The following is a 17,346-nucleotide window of genomic DNA, read 5'->3' as shown; positions in this document are numbered from 1 at the left end:
TTCCCAGGAAGCTAGGGGCTGAGACAGGAGGGTGCGTGCCCTGGGTAGGGGCTGGGGCACCAGGATTCGGCAGAGGTCTGGGGACTGAGGGCTGAGTCACCATATTCTTTGAAGGCAGAGATATTCCTGAATCTGTCTGTTTTTCCTAGCTGGGACCAGCATAAACCAGCTCTTGTTTAATGGAGTAGAGACGAATTCGTCTGGGAATGCAGCAAGTGGACCAAGACCGGGAGAGATGCAGGCTGCTTCGCCCCAGGCTCCACTCCTTTTTTCTCTCTCCCGGCTGTTTCCACCCCTTTTCCCAGAACCCCTGCCCCGCTGTCTCCATGGCTCTCTCACACCCCCTGCTGCTTCTTCCTTGCACAGCAGTGGCCCATCTCAGGGACCAGAGAATACCATTGCTCCCTCCCCTCTGGACCTCTCAGGACCAGCCTCGGCGCGAGAAAGCTGACCTTCCTTTATGGCGCTTATTGGGTTTCCAATCAAAGCTGACCTTCCTTTATGGTGCTTATTGGGTTTCCAATCATCCACTTACTTGTGAGTCTTTGCTGGATGCCTGCCTCCCCCGGGGGGACTGTGAGCGCTCAGAGGCCAGGAACCTGGGTGGCTTTTACTCATCAGGACAACCCACTGCTCAGCAGGGCGCCTGGTACATTGCAGACGCCCAGTGAATACTTGTTGAATAAATGAATGAGCAACATTCAAGGGGATTCTTAGGTGGGGATTTAATGGGTGGTGCTGGTGCTATTGTTTGGGCCCTGGGGACAGCTGTGAGTCCAGATGTCCTGACTTCTGCTCAGGGCCCGGTCCATGTCCAGCTTCTGGCCTTGTGCCCAAAGGCCATCCAAGCAAAAGGAGGCAGAAGAGGCCTCTCCTAGAGGGAGGGGGCACGGAGGGGACCTTAGGGCAGCTTGGACCCACAGGCTGCCCCCCACTTTCCCAGCTCTCTGCCTCAAGTTTTTTAAAGCACTTTCTCCCACTGCCCTTTATCCCTTCTCTTCTTGTGGCCTCTCTTCTCCCTTTCCAGAAGTTTCCTTCCCCTAAAACCACACGCTTGCCTGTCTTTTCCTTTCCCTCTAGCTATTTCCAGTGGTGTGCCGAGGAACATGAACGTCCCTGTCTTACCTGACAGAGCCCCCAGGAAGAGGCGCCCCTGCGGCTGGACCCAGAGCTTGAGGAGGGAGGCAAGGTCCGAGTCCAAGGCAGGTAAAGCAAGGATCTCCTTCTTAGACCCCTGGCTCAAGACCACCTCGGATGCAGCCAGCTTCAGCTGAAGAGGGAGTCCCAAGACCAGGGGCAGATCCAGCTCTGGCCCCAACCCAGAGGACAGCACCACCTTCTGCAGAATGTGCGGAAAAGGGATTGGGGGGGGGGAGAGTGGAAAGAATGAACCGCATCAACTCCCTGGGGCCCCATCCCTTACTGCCTCAGTGGGACCTCTGTGCCCTACCGTCTGTCTGCCGACCATTTCAATCACCTAAATGCTGCCTCGATTTCCCTGGCTTGATAGTCCATAAAACCACCCCTCTCCCAAGTCAATACAATCTAGATAAAAGCCATTTGTAGGGGTGCCTGGCTGGCTGACTTCACAGAGCCTGCGACTCTTGATCTCGGGGTTGTGAGTTGTAGCCCCATGTTGGGTGTAGAGAGTCCTTAAACATAAAATCTAATAAATAAATAAATAAAATGTCATTTGCTTGCTGTGGGCAGCTTCGGGATGCGTCTCTACCCTCCCCCCACCTTAAGCTTTCCTAACATTGACAACTTGGAGTGTCCCCCCGCTCCCCGCTCCACTGCTCCCAGGCTCCACTGAATACAGGCAGCGCCCACTCTTACTTGATCTTGGAGGTGGAGGCTGAGCCGAGAAGGGTTTTCTGGGGTCCCAAGGGCAAGGAGGCGGCCGGAGCCTGCTGCCAGCTGGAGTCCCAGGTCCAGAGAAAAGGCCCAGGGCCCGACATGAGGCTGGGGAATGTCTGGGGGAGGGGGAGAAGTGATCCCCCTGAGGACTCAAGGCTGGGGACTCATGGAGGGAGGCAGCGAGTGCCGGGAGGGAGACAGGGGAAGGCAGACACAGAGCTGGCCGTGCAGGGAAAAACAGCCTTTACCTTGGAGATGGAATTCTGCACGGGTCCCTGGTGGGAAGAACGTCCCAGGTTGGGACTCGACGGCACAGCTTCTGAGGCTGTTAGTAGGAGCAGATCCCGAGGTCTGGGCCTGTGGGTCCAGCCAGTTAGCCCGGCGCAGGCAGCCATCCAGGGCAGGGACCAGCTGGAGCCGGTGGAGGGAAGGTGGAGAGAAGGGAAGACGCGGGGATGTGGCCTTCCAGACATCAGAGCCCCTCCCCACCCTCAGTTTACTCCGCTGTGAGTCACAAGCACTTGGCCTCTCCCACGCAGCTCTCTCTCTCTCTCTCTCTCTCTCTCTCTCTCTCTCTCTCTCGCTCAAAGTGTGGCCTTGGACCCCCACGGTCCCCCAGCCAGCCACACTTCAACAGCTTTGGTCGGTCCCCAGCCCTGTGATGTAGTTACCGGCAAACGGAGGCTGGAGACGGGGAACAGGAGTCCCCCCAGTGCAATTCTGACGATGGGCTGGGGTTTGCTGGCCAGGGGCCCAGAGACCTGTCTCAGGCGCAGCACCTCCTCCCTGTCCACACTCAGTAGCAGCGAATCGTCAAGGATCTTCACTTCCACCTGCAGGGAGGAAGGAGCGGAGCCCAATCAGAACCTCTGTGGCCTGCCTCCACCACTTTCTTCTTCAGAAGCGGCCAAGTATAGCAGAAAGAACATAGACTCTTTGGGCGCCTGTGTGGCTCAGTCATTAAGCATCTGCCTTCGGCTCAGGTCGTGATCCCAGGGTCCTGGGATCGAGCCCCGCATTGGCCTCTCTGCTCAGCGGGAAGCCTGCTTCTTCCTCTCCCACTCTCCCTGCTTGTGTTCCCTCTCTCACTGTGTCTCTGTCAAATAAATAAAATCTTAAAAAAAAAAAAAAAAAAAAAGAACATAGATTCGTGGAGTCAGCTAGCATCCTTGGCTCGCTCGGGCCGTGAGCCTCAGAACTCCCATCCGGAAAATCGGGGACAAGCATAGCAACTCCATGGAGGTTTTGTGCAGATTGAATAAGGTGACAGTGGGAAAGGGATGCCTGAAAACTCCTTTCTGTTCCCCTTCTGTGGACCAGCTCGGGACACCCCTCCCCTCGGGACCGGATCTGGCTTACCTGGTGCCACCTGCCATCGTCCAGCCGGGGCCCCGCGCCCACTGTAAGCTGGGCCAGCTGATTGTGCAGCTGGATCTCAGACCTGCCATCTCGAAGTCCTAGCACAAACCAGTCATCGTCTGGGTTGGTATCGCCATAAAAAATCACTCCCTCTGGATCCCAGGTTCGAAGCTCAAAGGAGGAAGAGCTTCTGGAAGGACAGAGAAGGAAAGACTGTGTATGGGGCATGCCCTCTGGGGGTAAAAGTGGGGTGGGGGAGGCTGGAGGACAGGGAGAAGATCCGAGGGAGGGAAGGTAGGGTCAGGGACTCCGTCAGGGGGCTAGGTCAACCTCCTACTTCCTGATCTTGGTGAAGTCAAAAGTCATGATGCTGATAGGCTCTTGTCCTGAGCCATTGCTGAGGTGCACAGCAGGGGGGTCCTGGACCCTCTGTCCTCGAGAGAAAACAAACAAGGTAGAGTGAGGATGGACGGAGAGGTGGGGGGGGGGTGGGGAGGAAAAGAAAGCAGGAGCCGAGCCAAGCGCAGCTCACTTAGTCCCGCACGCGGGCTGAGCACCCCATCCCAACAGCCGCACCTGGGTGGAGAGACCATGTCTCGGGGCCTGTCCCTGGTGGCCCGGAGGTGGAAGCAGTAACAACAGCAGTGACAGCCACCGCGGCGATGTGACCAGCGGGCCTCTGCCCTCCATGGTCAGCTGCGGTCCTCTCTGTGGCTCAGAGAGCTCTGGGGAGAATGTGTGGGGGCAGGCAGCCTTTCTGTGGTTGGTGTTGGGTTAAAGGTTGCCCCGGGGGGAAGAAGGGGGGCAGGAGACCGGACACTGACCCTCTGGCCCCTCTGACCCCTCTGAGGACAACTCGGGGGGAGGGACAGAGTTCCTCCACTACACTCTCCCTGCCGGGAAAGTGTATGAACTCGGACAGGAGACCCCACTTCCCCACTCCTTCTCTACAGCCTGACTTGGGTCCTTAAAGTCTTCTGCCCACCTGGGGAGGCTGCCTCTGAGGGGCTGAGGTCCAGAAACAGTCCTGCCCGCACCCCAAGGAGCATCCTCTGTCAGAACTACAGCTGAGGGGCGCCTGGGTGGCTCGGTCAGTGAAGCATCTGCCTTGGGCTCAGGTCATGATCCGGGGGTCCTGGGATGGAGCCCCACCTGCTCAGTGGGGAACCTGCTGCTCCCTCTCCCTCTGCTTCTCCACCCCTCTCAGGCTCCCTCTCTCAAATAAATAAATAAAATCCTAAAAAAAAAAAAAAGGAACTACGGCTGAGACCTGCGATACTAAATATCCGGCTGGGTGAGTCTGGTCAAGTCATTCCACTCATGGTGCTTGTTAGTGTCCTTGTTCATAAAATGTGAAACATAGTACCTACTTTATGGGGTTACTGTAGGGAGGACTCAATGAGATAATGCAGGCACGGTGCCTGGTGTCGGCTCTGAGCTCCTCCCTCAGTGTTTTCCCAGGCCTCTGAGGCTGGCCTCAGAGGGAGGTTCTGTCCCTGACTGTGATTTAGTGGCTACTAAGAAAAGGCCCGTCCCCCACTTGGAATTATCTCCTCTTCTCCATTTATTTCGGATTTCACCATCTACCAATAGAAATGCATCACCCTCTCCCTGACCCGTTTTGAAATCCCAGTGCGCCGAGAGAAAGGACACCCGGAGCCACTCAAGACCCCCTAGGAGACAGCTCTCGGAGCTGGGGGACTTAGGACTCACCCAGGGTCGCGGGGGCCCTTGGATGGGTGAGTGTGACTGAAGAGTACAGCAGAAAATCACTGCACCCTTCACTTAGGGAAGGCCAGGGGAGGTGACTTTTGAACTGCGGGGTTTCACCCACAGAGGCTGGGACACCCGGGCGACAACAGCGAGGGAGCGGGCAGTTCAGCCTTGACCCCTGCCCGGGGGCCCAGTCACGGGGCTGGCGGCGGGGGACAGGGCTAGGGCCTCGGGGCGTGCCTGTTCTGCCAGCTGATTGGCTGGGGGGACGCGTCCCGGGAGGGTGCAGGGGTGCGGCGCCGAGAGGATCCCCCCCCCCCCCGCCGCCCCAGGTGCTGAGCATTCCCAGGGCCCCGGGTCGGTGTAGGGGTGCGGCGCCGAGAGGATCCCCCCGGCGCCCCCGGCGCTGAGCACTCCCCCGGCTCCCCGCGGGTGCAGGGGTGCGGCGCCGAGAGCACCCCCCGCACGCCCACCAGCCTCCCGGGCCCTAGCCCGCGGCGCCCCCAGGCTGTCCCGGCCCGGTGCGTAGGCCCTTTCGCAGGCCCCCTGCCTGCAGGACAGGAGGGGAGGGGCCCGGACTTCAGTCCCAGACGGCGGGGATCGAGATGGCCCCCAGATGGCGGATCCGAGAGGCCGAAGAGGGAGACTGTGGACATATCCTGAGGCTGATTCGGGTGACGCCTGCGGGCCAGGAACCGGGGCCCCCCCGAGGGGGTGCGGGCGGCGCGGCCGGGGGAGGGGGGCAGGCGGGGAGTCGGGGCCGCCTCGGGAGGGGTCCCCTGCCCTGATCCGGCCTCTGTCCCCCGCCGCCGTAGGAACTGGCCGAGTACGAGAAACTCTCGGAGCAGGTGCAGATGAGCGAAGAAGGTGGGGGCCCGGCACCCGCGTCCTGGGCCAGGCGGCGGCGGCCGGCGGGGCGGGGGGTGGGGGTGGGGAAGGGCGGAAGGGAGGGATGGGTCCCCAAGGCCCTAGCTCCGGGCCGGGCGGGCGCACACCCAGGCCCTTTCTCTGTCTCTTTGCCACAATCCCCATCCCCGCAGCCCTGAGAGCAGATGGCTTCGGAGGGAACCCCTTCTATCACTGTTTGGTGGCTGAGGTCCTTCCCGCCCCCGGGGAGCCGCAGGGTAAGACCAGCAGGGCCTCGGAGGGTCCCGTCCCGGCGCTCTCAGAGGTCCCTCCCAGGCGCCCAGTGCCCTCTTCTGTCTCCATCTCAGGGCCCCGTGTGGTGGGTTATGGGCTGTATTACTTCATCTACAGCACGTGGAAGGGGCGCAACGTTTATCTGGAAGACATCTATGTGACACCGGAATGTAGGGGTACTGAGCTGGGGCCGGGGCGGGAGGAAAGCCACCCAGACCCAACCTCCATCCCCTGCCCCCTAACCCCAGCCTTATGGCCTCTTCTGAGTCCCTTCAACGGAAATAACCCCTCCTCCCGCCCCCTTTTTGTTTTCTCTCGTTTTCCCCACAACAGGTCAGGGGATTGCCTCCAAGATAATAAAAAAGGTGGCTCAGGTGAGGCGAGGGATGGGGCCGTGAGTTAGGCCCTGGAAAAGCAAGCGGGGAGGGGCGGCACAGCAGGCAAATGCAGGGTGAGAAAGCCTTTTCCTTTTTGGAAGGAAAAGTCAGCGATGTCTTCTCCCACAGGTGGCCCTGGATCAGGGCTGTTCCCAGTTCCGCCTCGCAGTCCTGGACTGGAACCAGAGGGCCATGGCCTTGTACAAGGCCCTGGGAGCCCAGGATCTGACTGAAACCGAGGGCTGGCATGCCTTTCGCTTCGAAGGAGAGGCCATGAGGAAGTTGGCGGGAAAGTGAGGCCATTCCTTGGGGATCTCCGGGGTCGACCTCCTTCCCCACCAGCTCAAGCCCTCTGCACAGGCCTCCCTGAAGGAGGAGAGGTTGCGAGTGGCTATCCCCAAATTAGGAGCAGAGCAGTATCCGGGCGGAGGCCTTTCCTCCTCCTTGTTGAGGGTGAGAAATAAAGCAGAATTACTGTAAGCGCGTGACTCGATAAGCTTCAGCCACCCCGAGACCCTTCTGGAATGTTCTGGTCTCCTGGTGTGTGTGTGGAGAGGGGGATGCTGCTTCAGGGGGTAAAGGTGGGCCCAAGGCGACGTTCACCCTCAGAGGGCCAAGTGTTGGCTCTGATCTGTGAAATATAGAGAAAAGAAGAGCAAGGGGCCAGCTTGGCACATCAGGTTTGTCGGTCCCACTTTGGGACCCAGACAAAGGCCTCCAGTGTCTGGACTGCAAGGTGCAGGACCCCAGGCTGAGGCCGGCCCAGTGGCTCAACCCATGGAGCAGACTGCCACCTGCTGGTGGTGTTTTGGGGGTGCAGGGAAGGAACACTTGTCTCAACTTCCAAAAAAAAAAAAAATCATCTCACCAGCACTTTTCCTTTTTCAAAAGTCACAGAGTCCTTATTTTCAGTTCAGGAAAACCAAACAGACCTCTAGGACCCATGGAGAGAAGGAGGGAGACAAGCTCCTGTCCTACTTTCATAATTAACCCCTATTACACAGGTACTGTGGGTTTCTTGTAGGAAAATTGGAACGTACATATAAAATAAAAATAGAATCCATAGCCTTACCTACGTAAGTGTTGTTAACCCTTTGGTATCAATTCTGCAGATTTTTTTTCAGTGTCCGTATATACACATAATTAAGTGAGTAGAGGTGGGATCATATACCTTTCTTTTTCTTTTCTTTTTTTTTTTAAGATTTTATTCATTTATTTGAGACAGAGAGAATGAGAGACAGAGAGCATGAGAGGGAGGAGGGTCAGAGGGAGAAGCAGGCTCCCCGCCGAGCAGGGAGCCTATGTGGGACTCGATCCCTGGACTCCAGGATCACGACCTGAGCCGAAGGCAGTTGCTTAACTGAGCCACCCAGGTGCCCTACCTTTCTTTTTCTTTTAGTGAGCTCTACACCCAACGTGGGGCTCAAACTGAAGATCAAGAGACACATACTGTACAGCTGTGGAACCAGGCGCCCCGGGATCATATACTTTTTAACAATATATCAGAAACATCTATGTTCCTATGCTATTAAACATGCATCTGGGGGCGCCTGGGTGGCTCAGTCGTTAAGCGTCTGCCTTCGGCTCAGGTCATGATCCCAGGGTCCTGGGATCGAGCCCCGCATCTGGCTCCCTGCTCAGCAGGAAGCCTGCTTCTCCCTCACCCTCTGCCTGCTGCTCCCCCTGCTTGTGTTCCCTCTCTCGTTGTATCTATCTCTGTCAAATGAATAAATAAAATCTTAAAAAAAATAAATAAATAAAAATAAACATGCATCTGTCATCACTTCTGACGGTGGTATATTATTCCTCTTGTTGATGAACCATTGGTTACATGGCCATAATTTAGACACTGAAAGGGGGCAGGCAGGTAATATAAATGTGTACATTGTAAGAAACGGGATCTCTAGATTTCTATGGAAATGTAGAGAATTGAAGATCCACCTTAAAATTTAAATTAAAAAAAAAAAAAGATTCGGCCGAACAGAACACATCAGGGGCTCAACTCTTCCTGAGTGGTGCCAATTTGGGGCCCTTAAAACCAATTTAGAGCAAAAGGGCCTTTAGGACAATCTTGATCAAGAGATAATGAAGCTGGTCAACCCCTTCCACAGCTGGGAGCCAGAAAAATCCAGTCTCATGGCCTTGGCCCATCTCAATCTGACAGGGATTTATATCATTTTTTTTCCTTTTTATTTATTTATTTTTTTAAAAAAGATTTTATTTATTTATTTGAGAGAGAGAATGAGATAGAGAGCATGAGAGGGGGGAGGGTCAGAAAGAGAGGCAGACCCCCTGCTGAGCAGGGAGCCCAACGTGGGACTCGATCCCTGGACTCCAGGATCATGACCTGAGCCAAAGGCAGTCGCTTAACCAACTGAGCCACCCAGGCGCCCAATATATCTTTTTTTTTTTTTTTTTTTTTTTTGACAGAGAGAGAGACAGTGAGAGAGGGAACACAAGCAGGGGGAGTGTTGAGGGAGAAGCAGGCTTCCCGCCGAGCAGGGAGCCCAATGCGGGGCTCGATCCCAGGACCCTGGGATCATGACCCGAGCTGAAGGCAGCTGCGTAATGACTGAGCCACCCAGGTGCCCCTAGAATAGAATACTTTAAACTTTAAAACTTCATGCAGAAGAAAAGGGCATAAACTAGGAAGCAATACGGCCAAATTTTATCTTGCCCCATCTTGTTTTGCCTTTGCTTTTCAGAGTTTATGATTTTCACGTTATTCTCTTGCCATGGCCCCTGTCTTGGCCAGTTTTCACGGGATGTCTGCATTCCAGCGTCATTCTGTTCTCAGCCACAGCCTCGCCTTGGGCTCCTGCCCACTCGTCACCTCATTAGCCTCTTACTTACGAGGTGATTCTATCAGATGTTGGGCGTGATCAGTATGAGGTGATAAGGACCTGGATTCTGGCCTTGGCAGGGAGAACAAAGGGGAGGGCACTGAGGGGGAGGACTTCTTAAAGGGAACATGGAGGGACACCTGGGTGGCTCAGTCAGTTAAGCATCTGTCTCTTGGTTTTGGCTCAGGTCATGATCTCAGGGTCCTGGGATCAAGCCCCGAGTTGGGCTCCGCACTCAGCAAGGAGTCTGCTTGAGATTCTCTCCCTCGGCCCTCCCCCCAACTCAAGCTCTCTCTCTTAAATAAATAAAATATTTATTATTTTTTAACGTATCTTTTTTTTTTTAAGATTTTATTTATTTACTTGAGAGTCCACATACGTGCTCATGAGAGAGAGAGAGAGAGCACGAGCAGAGGGAGGGGCAGAAGCAGAGGGAGAAGCAGACTCCCTGCTGAGCAAGGAGCACAACCCAGGACTCGATCCCAGGACCCCTAGATCATGACCTGAGCCAAAGGCAGACGCTTAACCCACTGAGCCACCCAGGCTCCCCAGTAAATAAAATATTTAAAAATAAATAACAATAAAGGGAGCATAGAGGGGCGCTTGGTTGGCTCAGTGGTGAGCCATATAACTTTCGAGCTCGGGGTTGTGAGTTCCAGACCCACAGCGGGTGTAGGGATTACTTAAAAAAATAAAACCTTAGGGGTGCCTGGGTGGCTCAGTCAGTTAAGTGTCTGTCTTCGGCTCAGGTCATGATCCCAGGGTCCTGGGATCGAGCCCCACATCAGGATCTCTGCTCGGCGGGAAGCCTGCTTCTCCTTCTCCCACTCCCCCTGCTTATGTTCCTTCTCTCGCTGTGTCTCTCTCTGTCAAATACATAACTAAAATCTTCAAAAAAATAAATAAATAAAAATAAAATCTTTAAAAAAAATAAAGGGAGCAGAGAGAAAGCATAATTAAAACATCTCTCAAATCCGTTCACATCCCTATGTCCCCTTCCTCTATCATCTTTGAAAACGGCCCGTAGTCTCTTGACCGACCTCCTCCTGTAGCTGCCCCCTTCCCTGAGGTTATCAGTACTTTTTTATCATTGATATACATTATTTTATATAAACAGTCAAATACTTCTATAAGGCTGATAGAAAAAATAGTAGCATTCCAACTCCCTCAGTTTTTCAGAGACGATCGCTTTCAGTTGAGTGTTTAAATTGCGTTACTATGTTTTGTCTTGGATTCATCTGTACATCTCAAACTAAAAATAGCATGCAAGTGTTGCTACTTCTTGTTGCTTCTGTTTCAGGCGGCAGCGATTGACTTCCCACTGCTAACTCTCTTGTCCACCCCCACCATCCCCCCACCCCCATTTCCCATCAATCCACACTTCCAATATGTCATAATTCTGGTTCGATCTGTTTAGTGTTTACGCTATTATGATAATGCAAATGCTCTTTACAGTTGTGCTGTATGGATAGTTTTTTGGGGTTTTTTTTAAGATTTTATTTATTTGGGGCGCCTGGGTGGCTCAGTCGGTGAAGCGTCTGCCTTCAGCTCAGGTCATGATCCTGGAGTCCCTGGATCGAGTCCCGCATCGGGCTCCCTGCTCAGCGGGGAGTCTGCTTCTCCCTCTGGCCCTCCTCCCTCTCATGCTCTCTCTCTCTCTCTCTCTCTCAAATAAATAATATCTTTTTTTAAAAGATATTTTAGATATTTATTTAGATTATTTAGATTTTAAAAGATATTTGAGAGAGAGAGAGAGTGAGAGAGGGTGAGCAGGGGGAGGGGCAGAGGGAGAGGGAGAGAATCTCAAGCCGACTCCATGCTGAGCACAGAGCCTGAGCTGAAATCATGACCTAAGCTGAAATCAAGAGTTGGATGCTTAAAGGACTGAGCATGGGTGGCTCAGTCGTTAAGCGTCTGCCTTCGGCTCAGGCCATGGTCCCAGGGTCCTGGGATCGAGCCCCACATCGGGATCCCTGCTCGGCAGGAAGCCTGCTTCTCCCTCTCCCACTCCCCCTGCTTGTGTTCCCTCTCTTGCTGTGTCTCTCTCTGTCAAATAAATAAATAAAATCTTTAAAAAAAAAAAAAAGGGACTGAGCCACCCAGGTGCCCCGCCATGTGGATAGTTAAATTTTTGTTACCATTTATGTTTTTTCTTAAATCAGTACTTGCTTTGTTCTTTGTTTGTTTGCTTCGTTTTCTGTGTACTCTAATTTATCCCAAAATTCTCCTTTAGTTGTGTTAATGTGTTCTAAGGATATACAAACACGTAAGGAATTTTATTTCTTCTATTTGAGAATTTTCTCGCAGAGCCTTTAGACCTACTCCAGCACAGAGAGGCTGGTCTTCAGACCGCACTGCTGGGTCTCTCTCCACACCCATCTTGGGATTCCCTTTGCCTCTCTTGGATTGATCTCCTGTTTCCTGCAACCTATCTCCAACGTATCTCTTTATCTTTTTCAGTTTATTTTGATTGGAGCTTTTTTTTTTTTTAAGATTTTATTTCTTTTTTAGAGAGCAAGCGAGAGGGAAACAGCATGAGAGGGGAGAGGGTCAGAGGGAGAAGCAGGCTCCCCGCTGAGCCGGGAGCCCGATGTGGGACTCAATCCCAGGACCCTGGGATCATGACCTGAGCCGAAGGCAGACGTTTAACCATCCGAGCCACCCAGGCGCCCTTGATTGGAGCTTCTTAAGAAAGAGTACTTGGGAGATAATTTTGTTGGGACCTCGGGGCACCTGGCTGGCTCAGTGGAAAGTCATGTGACCCTTGATCTCAGGGTTTTGGGGTTGTGAGTTCAAGCCCCACGTTGGGTGTAGAGATTACTTAAATAAAAACTTAAAAAAAAAATGTTGGGACCTTCTAAGTCTGAAAATGTCTTTGTTCTACTCTTACGCTCAACTGACATTGTGGCTGGGTATCAAATACTACGTTGGAAATAATTTGCGCTAAGAATTTTGAGGGCATTTCTCCATTGTCTTCAAGCTTCTGGTGTTGCTGTTAAGAAGCCTGAAATTTTTCTTACTCTGGAAAATAAAGTGTGTATGAAGCCTATTTTCATTTTCTTTCTCTCTTTGCCCAACCACAACTTTTAGGATCTCCTCTTTGTCCTAGCCTTCTGAAATCTTACATGGAAAGTTTTAGTGGGAACCCAGTGGGTCTTTGCAACCTAGAAGCTCACCTTCTTCAGTTCTAGAAAAACATTTTTTTATTTTTTTATTTTTTTTAAAGATTTTATTTATTTATTTGACAGAGAGAGACACAGCGAGAGGGAACACAAGCAGGGGGAGTGGGAGAGGGAGAAGCAGGCTTCCCCCTGAGCAGGGAGTCCCACACAGGGCTTGATCCCAGAATCCTGAGATCATGACCTCAGCCCAAATTAGATGCTTAACTGACTGAGCCACCCAGACACCCCCCCTTTTTTTTTTTTTGATAGAGAGCGCTTGTGGGCACATGTGTGAGCGTGCAAGCTGGGGTTGGGAGGGGAGGGGCAAAAAGAGATTCTTCAGCAGGCTTCACACCCAGCACAGAGCCCGACTCCGGGATCGATCTCACAACCCTGAGATCATGACATGAGCTGAAATCAAGAGTGGGATGTTTAACCAACCGAGCCACCCAGGTGCCCCTAGAAAAAATTTTTTCAATTCTTATTTTTGGGAGTACCTGGGTGGCTCAGTCGGTTAAGCATCTGCCTTCGGCTCAGGCCATGATCTCCGGGTCCTGGGATTGAGCCCTGCATTGGGCTCCCTGCTCAGCAGGCAGCCTGCTTCTCCCTCTCCCTCTGCCTGCCACTTCCCCTGCTTGTGCTCTCTCTCTCTCTCTCTGATAGATAAATAAAATCTTAAAAAAAAATAAAAGAATACAAATTTTAAAAATAAAATAAATAATAAATTGTTATTTTTTGGACTATTTCTTCCCCTCCATATTTCTGTTATTTCTTTCTGGAACTTTTGTTTCTCAGATGTTTAATCCCATGGGCCAGACGTTTAATTTTCTTGTATTTTCTTTCCTTATTTCCTATCTCCTTCATTTTTTGCTCAGCTTTCTGGGAGATTAATTTTATTTTCCAACCCTTCTATTGAATTTTTATTTCTGATTTCATGTCTTTAATTTCTAAGAGCTCTTTTTTTTAAAGATTTTATGTATTTGAGGGAGAGAGAGAGAGAGAACAAGCAGGGAAGAGGGGCAGAGGGAGAGGGAGAAGCAGACTCCCCACTGAGCAGGGAGCCCTACGTGGGGTTCAATTCCAGGACCCTGAGATTATGACCAGAGCCAAGGCAGGTGCTTAACTGACTGAGCCACCTAGGCACCCCTCTAAGAGCTCTTTTTGTTTTTGTTTGTTTGCATTTTACTTATCTTTAAATGTATTTTTAAAGATTTTATTTATTTATTTATTTGAGAGAGAGAGCGTGCTCACGCACATGACGGGGGGGGGGGGGGGCCAGAAGGAGAGAGAGAATCTCAAGCCAACTCCCTGCTGAGCACGGAGCCTGACACAGGGCTTGAACTCAGAACCCTGAGATCATGACCTGAGCCGAAATCAAGAGTTGGTTGCTTAACCAATGGAGCAGCCCAAGCACCCCACCCCTGACAGTTTTTTTAAAAATGCTTTTCTCCTTGCATAGTTTTTATTTCTTCTAAACTATTTTTTCTGTTTTTTGGGGGGGGGGGGTGTTGCAGCTCTGTGTTTCATTTTAGAGGCTTTCCTCAAATGTCAGGTAGTCCTCAGTTGTGTGCTCATAATTAAGATTGGGACTCTAGGGGTGCCTGGGTGGCTCAGTTGGTTAAGCAACTGCCTTTGGCTCAGGTCATGATCCCGGAGTGCCGGGATCGAGTCCCGCATCGGGCTCCCTGCTCAGCCGGGGGTCTGCTTCTCCCTCTGACCCTCCCCCCTCTCTCTATCTCAGTCTCTCTCTCAAATAAATAAATAAAATCTTAAAAAAAAAAAAGATTGGGACTCTAAGGTACGATCGGAAACGTGTGTGTGTGGGTGGGTGGGTGTGGGTGTGGCAGGTGGGGAGGCATGTTATCTGTGGACTTCACCACAGGGCGATCCATTAGGCCATTTCCTTGAGGAACCCCTGATGCTAGTATCTTTAGGTCTTTTTGCTCATCTGATCATATTTCTCGGAAGATTCTTCCAGACCCCCACTTGGAGGGCATCAGCCTGGCTGTCCATATTCTTAGAGCTGGGTGAAGAAGTCTGGGGCAAGTGTCAACATTCAGTATGTAAATTTTCACATAGTCCCCATTTTCAGTAACTAACATTCTTCCATCAACCTATCCAATTTTCTGTCTTCCTCCCAATCTCTATGTATTCAGAAGTCCAAAGACAAGCTGGGCCTTGTCTGTTGACACATCCTTCGTAGTCCAGCCAGAGTAATCTTGCTAAAAGGCAAGTTGGTGGAAAATCCTGCAATGGCTTCCCCTGCTCTCAGCAGAAAGTCCAAACTTCTAAACATGTTCCGGTCCTTCCAAGCTCTGGCCCAACCCTTCCAGCTATGTGCTTCCTGTCCAGTTGGTTCTCACCAGGTTAGACTCTTTTCAGTACCTCAGACGCGCTGTATTCTCCCCCTCTGGGCCTCCCGCACAAGCCATTCCCCTGTCTGAAACACTGTTCCCCCTTTTCCCACTCCCGTCTTTTGCCTGGATGGACCATGACTACAGCGGAGGAACAAAAGTTAAACCTGAGAGGATTGTTGGTGTCAGAGGCTTGGTAGTTCGTGAGGGTGCCATTTCTAAAATAAAATTCAGTCACTCCTGTTGCTTAAGAGTCCAAACCCAAACTCTTCAGTCTCACAGCCCACATCCTTGATAATCTGTTCCTCTTAGTTGCTCAAACTCTCTCTCCTTCTCCTTGTCAGAATCGCTGCTGGCTCTTTACCATCTTTACTGTCTCTGTCTCTCTACTTACTGGTGCTCGGACACTCTGGAAGGCACCTCTTCTTCTTCTTCTTTTTTTTTTTTAATTTTTTAAAGATTTTATTTCTTTGAGAGAGAGAGAGTGCGCATGAATGGGGGGGAGGGGCAGAGGACTCAGGGCTCAATCCCAGGACCCCGGGATCATGACCTGAGCTGAAGGCAGATGCTTAACGAACTGAGCCACCCAGGAGCCCCACGGAACCTCTTCTTTTGCCAGCCCTTTATTTATTTTAAGATTTTATTTATTTATTTGTCAGAAAGAAAGAGGGCACAAGCAGAGGGAGTGACAGGCAGAGGGAGAAGCAGTCTCCCCGCTGAGCAAGGAGCCCCATGCAGAACTCGATCCCACTGGATCCCAGGACCCTGGGATCACGACCCGAGCAAAAGACAGACGCTTAACCAACTGAGCCACCCAGGCGACCCTTTTGCCAGCCCTTTAAATACTGCTGTAGTTGAGAGCTCCATCATGGACCAATTCATTCCTCAGTCTACACTTCTCTTTAGAGATTTATTTTTGTCTTTTAGCTTTAACTATGACTAATATACTGATGATTCCTACATCCACCTCCCTAGCCAAGACCTCTCCTGGACCCCGTACCTGTGTGTGTCCACTGACCTGAGTTTCAGTTAATATTTGCCATGCTGGGGGGCGCCTGGGTGGCTCAGTTGGTTGGGCAACTGCCTTCGGCTCAGGTCATGATCCTGGAGTCCCGGGGTCGGGTCCCGCATCAGGCTCCCTGCTCGGCGGGGAGTCTGCTTCTCCCTCTGACCCTCCTCCCTCTCATGCTCTGTCTCTCATTCTCTCTCTCTCAAATAAATAAATAAAATCTTTAAAAAAAAAATATTTGCCATGCTGGGAACTGTGCTAGGTACTGGGTATACGACGGTGGGCACAAACAGACAGGAACCCAGTCTCTGACCTCCTAGATGGCAGAAGACAGACGCTGGATAAATTATTAATAAATTATTAATAGTACAGCCATGATGAGTACCACAAAGGAGTATAGGATGCTTTGGCAGTGTGAGGTGGAAGGCCTATAACTAGTATAGGCTTAGTGGAAGGCTAAAGAAATTATATTTAAGTTGAAAGAGAAGTTTGTTGACGACAAGGAATGTCTACCTGGATGGTGGACCCTTAAACTCAGAGCAAAACCAAACTCAAAGTCATCAACGTGTCATCCAAAACTTTGTCTCCTGAGTTCTTTCTCCCATGACTGGCAGCACCATTCACTCAGTGACCCTAAGTACAAATCTGAGAGTTGTCTGGGGGTCCTTCCACCTCTTCACTGGCTCCTGAGCCCACCCCACTCCACCCTCATCACCAATTCTTGTTGATTCTACTGCAAATTTCACAGGCTCCAATCTACTTGTACCTCTGTTGTCCACAGCCCTCATCCAAGGAGGTCATCAGCATCTTTCTTACCTGCGATGGTTCTTCACCCGTCTGACACCTGGGGACCACCCTTACTCTTTAATCCATTCTCCACAGTCATAGAATGCAAATCTTATCACAGGACACTCCTGCTCAAAACTTTTCAGTGCCTCTTCAGCATTCATAAAGTAAAAGCCCTTCTCCTTAATCTGATTTACAAGTCCCTCACAGGCTACCCTCCGGCAGCTCCCTACTTCAAGCCAAATGCTATTCAAATTAGTCATGGTTCCCCAAAGGACATGCTCTTTCTGCTGCTCAGCATCACTGTGTTCCTGGTAGCTCAAGAATACTCTCACCACGGGTTTCCTCTAGCAAAGGCCTCACATCCCAGTCCCAGTCGTCACCTCCTCAAGCCTCCCCAGGTCGCTCTGAAGAACAGCTGACCATCGTCTCCTTGGGATTCCCTCTATATCTAGTCCTTATCTCTATCACATCTTCAGTCGAACCCTATGCACTTATTTCTGAGTTGGTTTAAACTTGTTTGTCCCTTCCCGATGCATTATAAAATCCTTGTTTTGGGGACTGTATCTTGTCTTTGCATCCCTAACGCTTAGCACACAGTGATTGGAACACAGGGAGGGCGAAACAAATACTTGCTAAATGATTAAAGGCACAACACGATTCTAATTTCTGTGCTACTATATGTTCATCTCTACAACTCAATTTCTTATCTTGGTTCAGGAATCCGAAGTTTTCCCTCTACTACCC

The 17,346-nt window shown here is 51.4% G+C and overlaps 2 protein-coding genes across 5 annotated transcripts; one reads left to right on the top strand and one right to left on the bottom strand.

The window, feature by feature from the left end:
- Positions 1 to 725: 725 nt before the first annotated feature.
- SHBG (sex hormone binding globulin) lies at positions 726 to 4,622 on the bottom strand. The gene is made up of 8 exons (XM_045890055.3): positions 3,834 to 4,622; positions 3,554 to 3,650; positions 3,217 to 3,406; positions 2,529 to 2,690; positions 2,106 to 2,268; positions 1,837 to 1,973; positions 1,126 to 1,339; positions 726 to 874 (listed from the first exon to the last, which is right to left on the bottom strand). Exons 1-8 carry the CDS (start codon positions 3,904 to 3,906, stop codon positions 726 to 728), a joined length of 1,185 nt encoding a protein of 394 aa, XP_045746011.1. The 5' UTR covers positions 3,907 to 4,622.
- A 163-nt stretch (positions 4,623 to 4,785) lies between these two features.
- Positions 4,786 to 8,325, top strand: SAT2 (spermidine/spermine N1-acetyltransferase family member 2). 4 transcript variants are annotated; one of them, XM_045890109.3, is made up of 7 exons: positions 4,786 to 4,955; positions 5,745 to 5,796; positions 5,970 to 6,053; positions 6,144 to 6,245; positions 6,403 to 6,443; positions 6,576 to 6,739; positions 7,846 to 8,325. In XM_045890109.3, exons 2-7 carry the CDS (start codon positions 5,784 to 5,786, stop codon positions 7,976 to 7,978), a joined length of 537 nt encoding a protein of 178 aa, XP_045746065.1. In that variant the 5' UTR covers positions 4,786 to 4,955; positions 5,745 to 5,783; the 3' UTR covers positions 7,979 to 8,325. The 4 variants fall into 4 exon arrangements, 3 of the variants coding, with proteins under 3 accessions (XP_045746065.1, XP_045746068.1, XP_045746064.1); XR_006793346.3 differs by lacking the exon at positions 4,786 to 4,955 and adding an exon at positions 4,962 to 5,603 and having other exon boundaries at positions 6,576 to 6,899; positions 7,846 to 7,910; XM_045890108.3 differs by lacking the exon at positions 4,786 to 4,955 and adding an exon at positions 5,426 to 5,603 and having other exon boundaries at positions 7,846 to 8,324.
- The last annotated feature ends 9,021 nt before the right edge of the window (positions 8,326 to 17,346 follow it).

The sequence above is a fragment of the Mirounga angustirostris genome, unplaced genomic scaffold (genome assembly GCF_029215605.1).
Source record: "Mirounga angustirostris isolate CCGP_5_RB_7025 unplaced genomic scaffold, mMirAng1.0.hap1 SCAF_17, whole genome shotgun sequence".
NCBI lineage: Eukaryota > Metazoa > Chordata > Mammalia > Carnivora > Phocidae > Mirounga > Mirounga angustirostris.
The sequence above is the reverse complement of the archived record's forward strand: the minus strand, read 5'-3'. Positions and strand labels throughout refer to the sequence as shown.

Coding starts and splice junctions, on each gene's coding strand:
- SHBG (XM_045890055.3), bottom strand. CDS start 3,906: ATGGAGGGCAGAGGCCCGCTGGTCACATCGCCGCGGTGGCTGTCACTG. Junction 3,651..3,833: donor GTTACTGCTTCCACCTCCGG/GCCACCAGGGAC, acceptor TTTTCTCTCGAG/GACAGAGGGTCCAGGACCCC. Junction 3,407..3,553: donor GACTTCACCAAGATCAGGAA/GTAGGAGGTTGA, acceptor CTGTCCTTCCAG/AAGCTCTTCCTCCTTTGAGC.
- SAT2 (XM_045890108.3), top strand. CDS start 5,535: ATGGCCCCCAGATGGCGGATCCGAGAGGCCGAAGAGGGAGACTGTGGA. Junction 6,054..6,143: donor CGCCCCCGGGGAGCCGCAGG/GTAAGACCAGCA, acceptor TCTCCATCTCAG/GGCCCCGTGTGGTGGGTTAT. Junction 6,246..6,402: donor TGTGACACCGGAATGTAGGG/GTACTGAGCTGG, acceptor TCCCCACAACAG/GTCAGGGGATTGCCTCCAAG.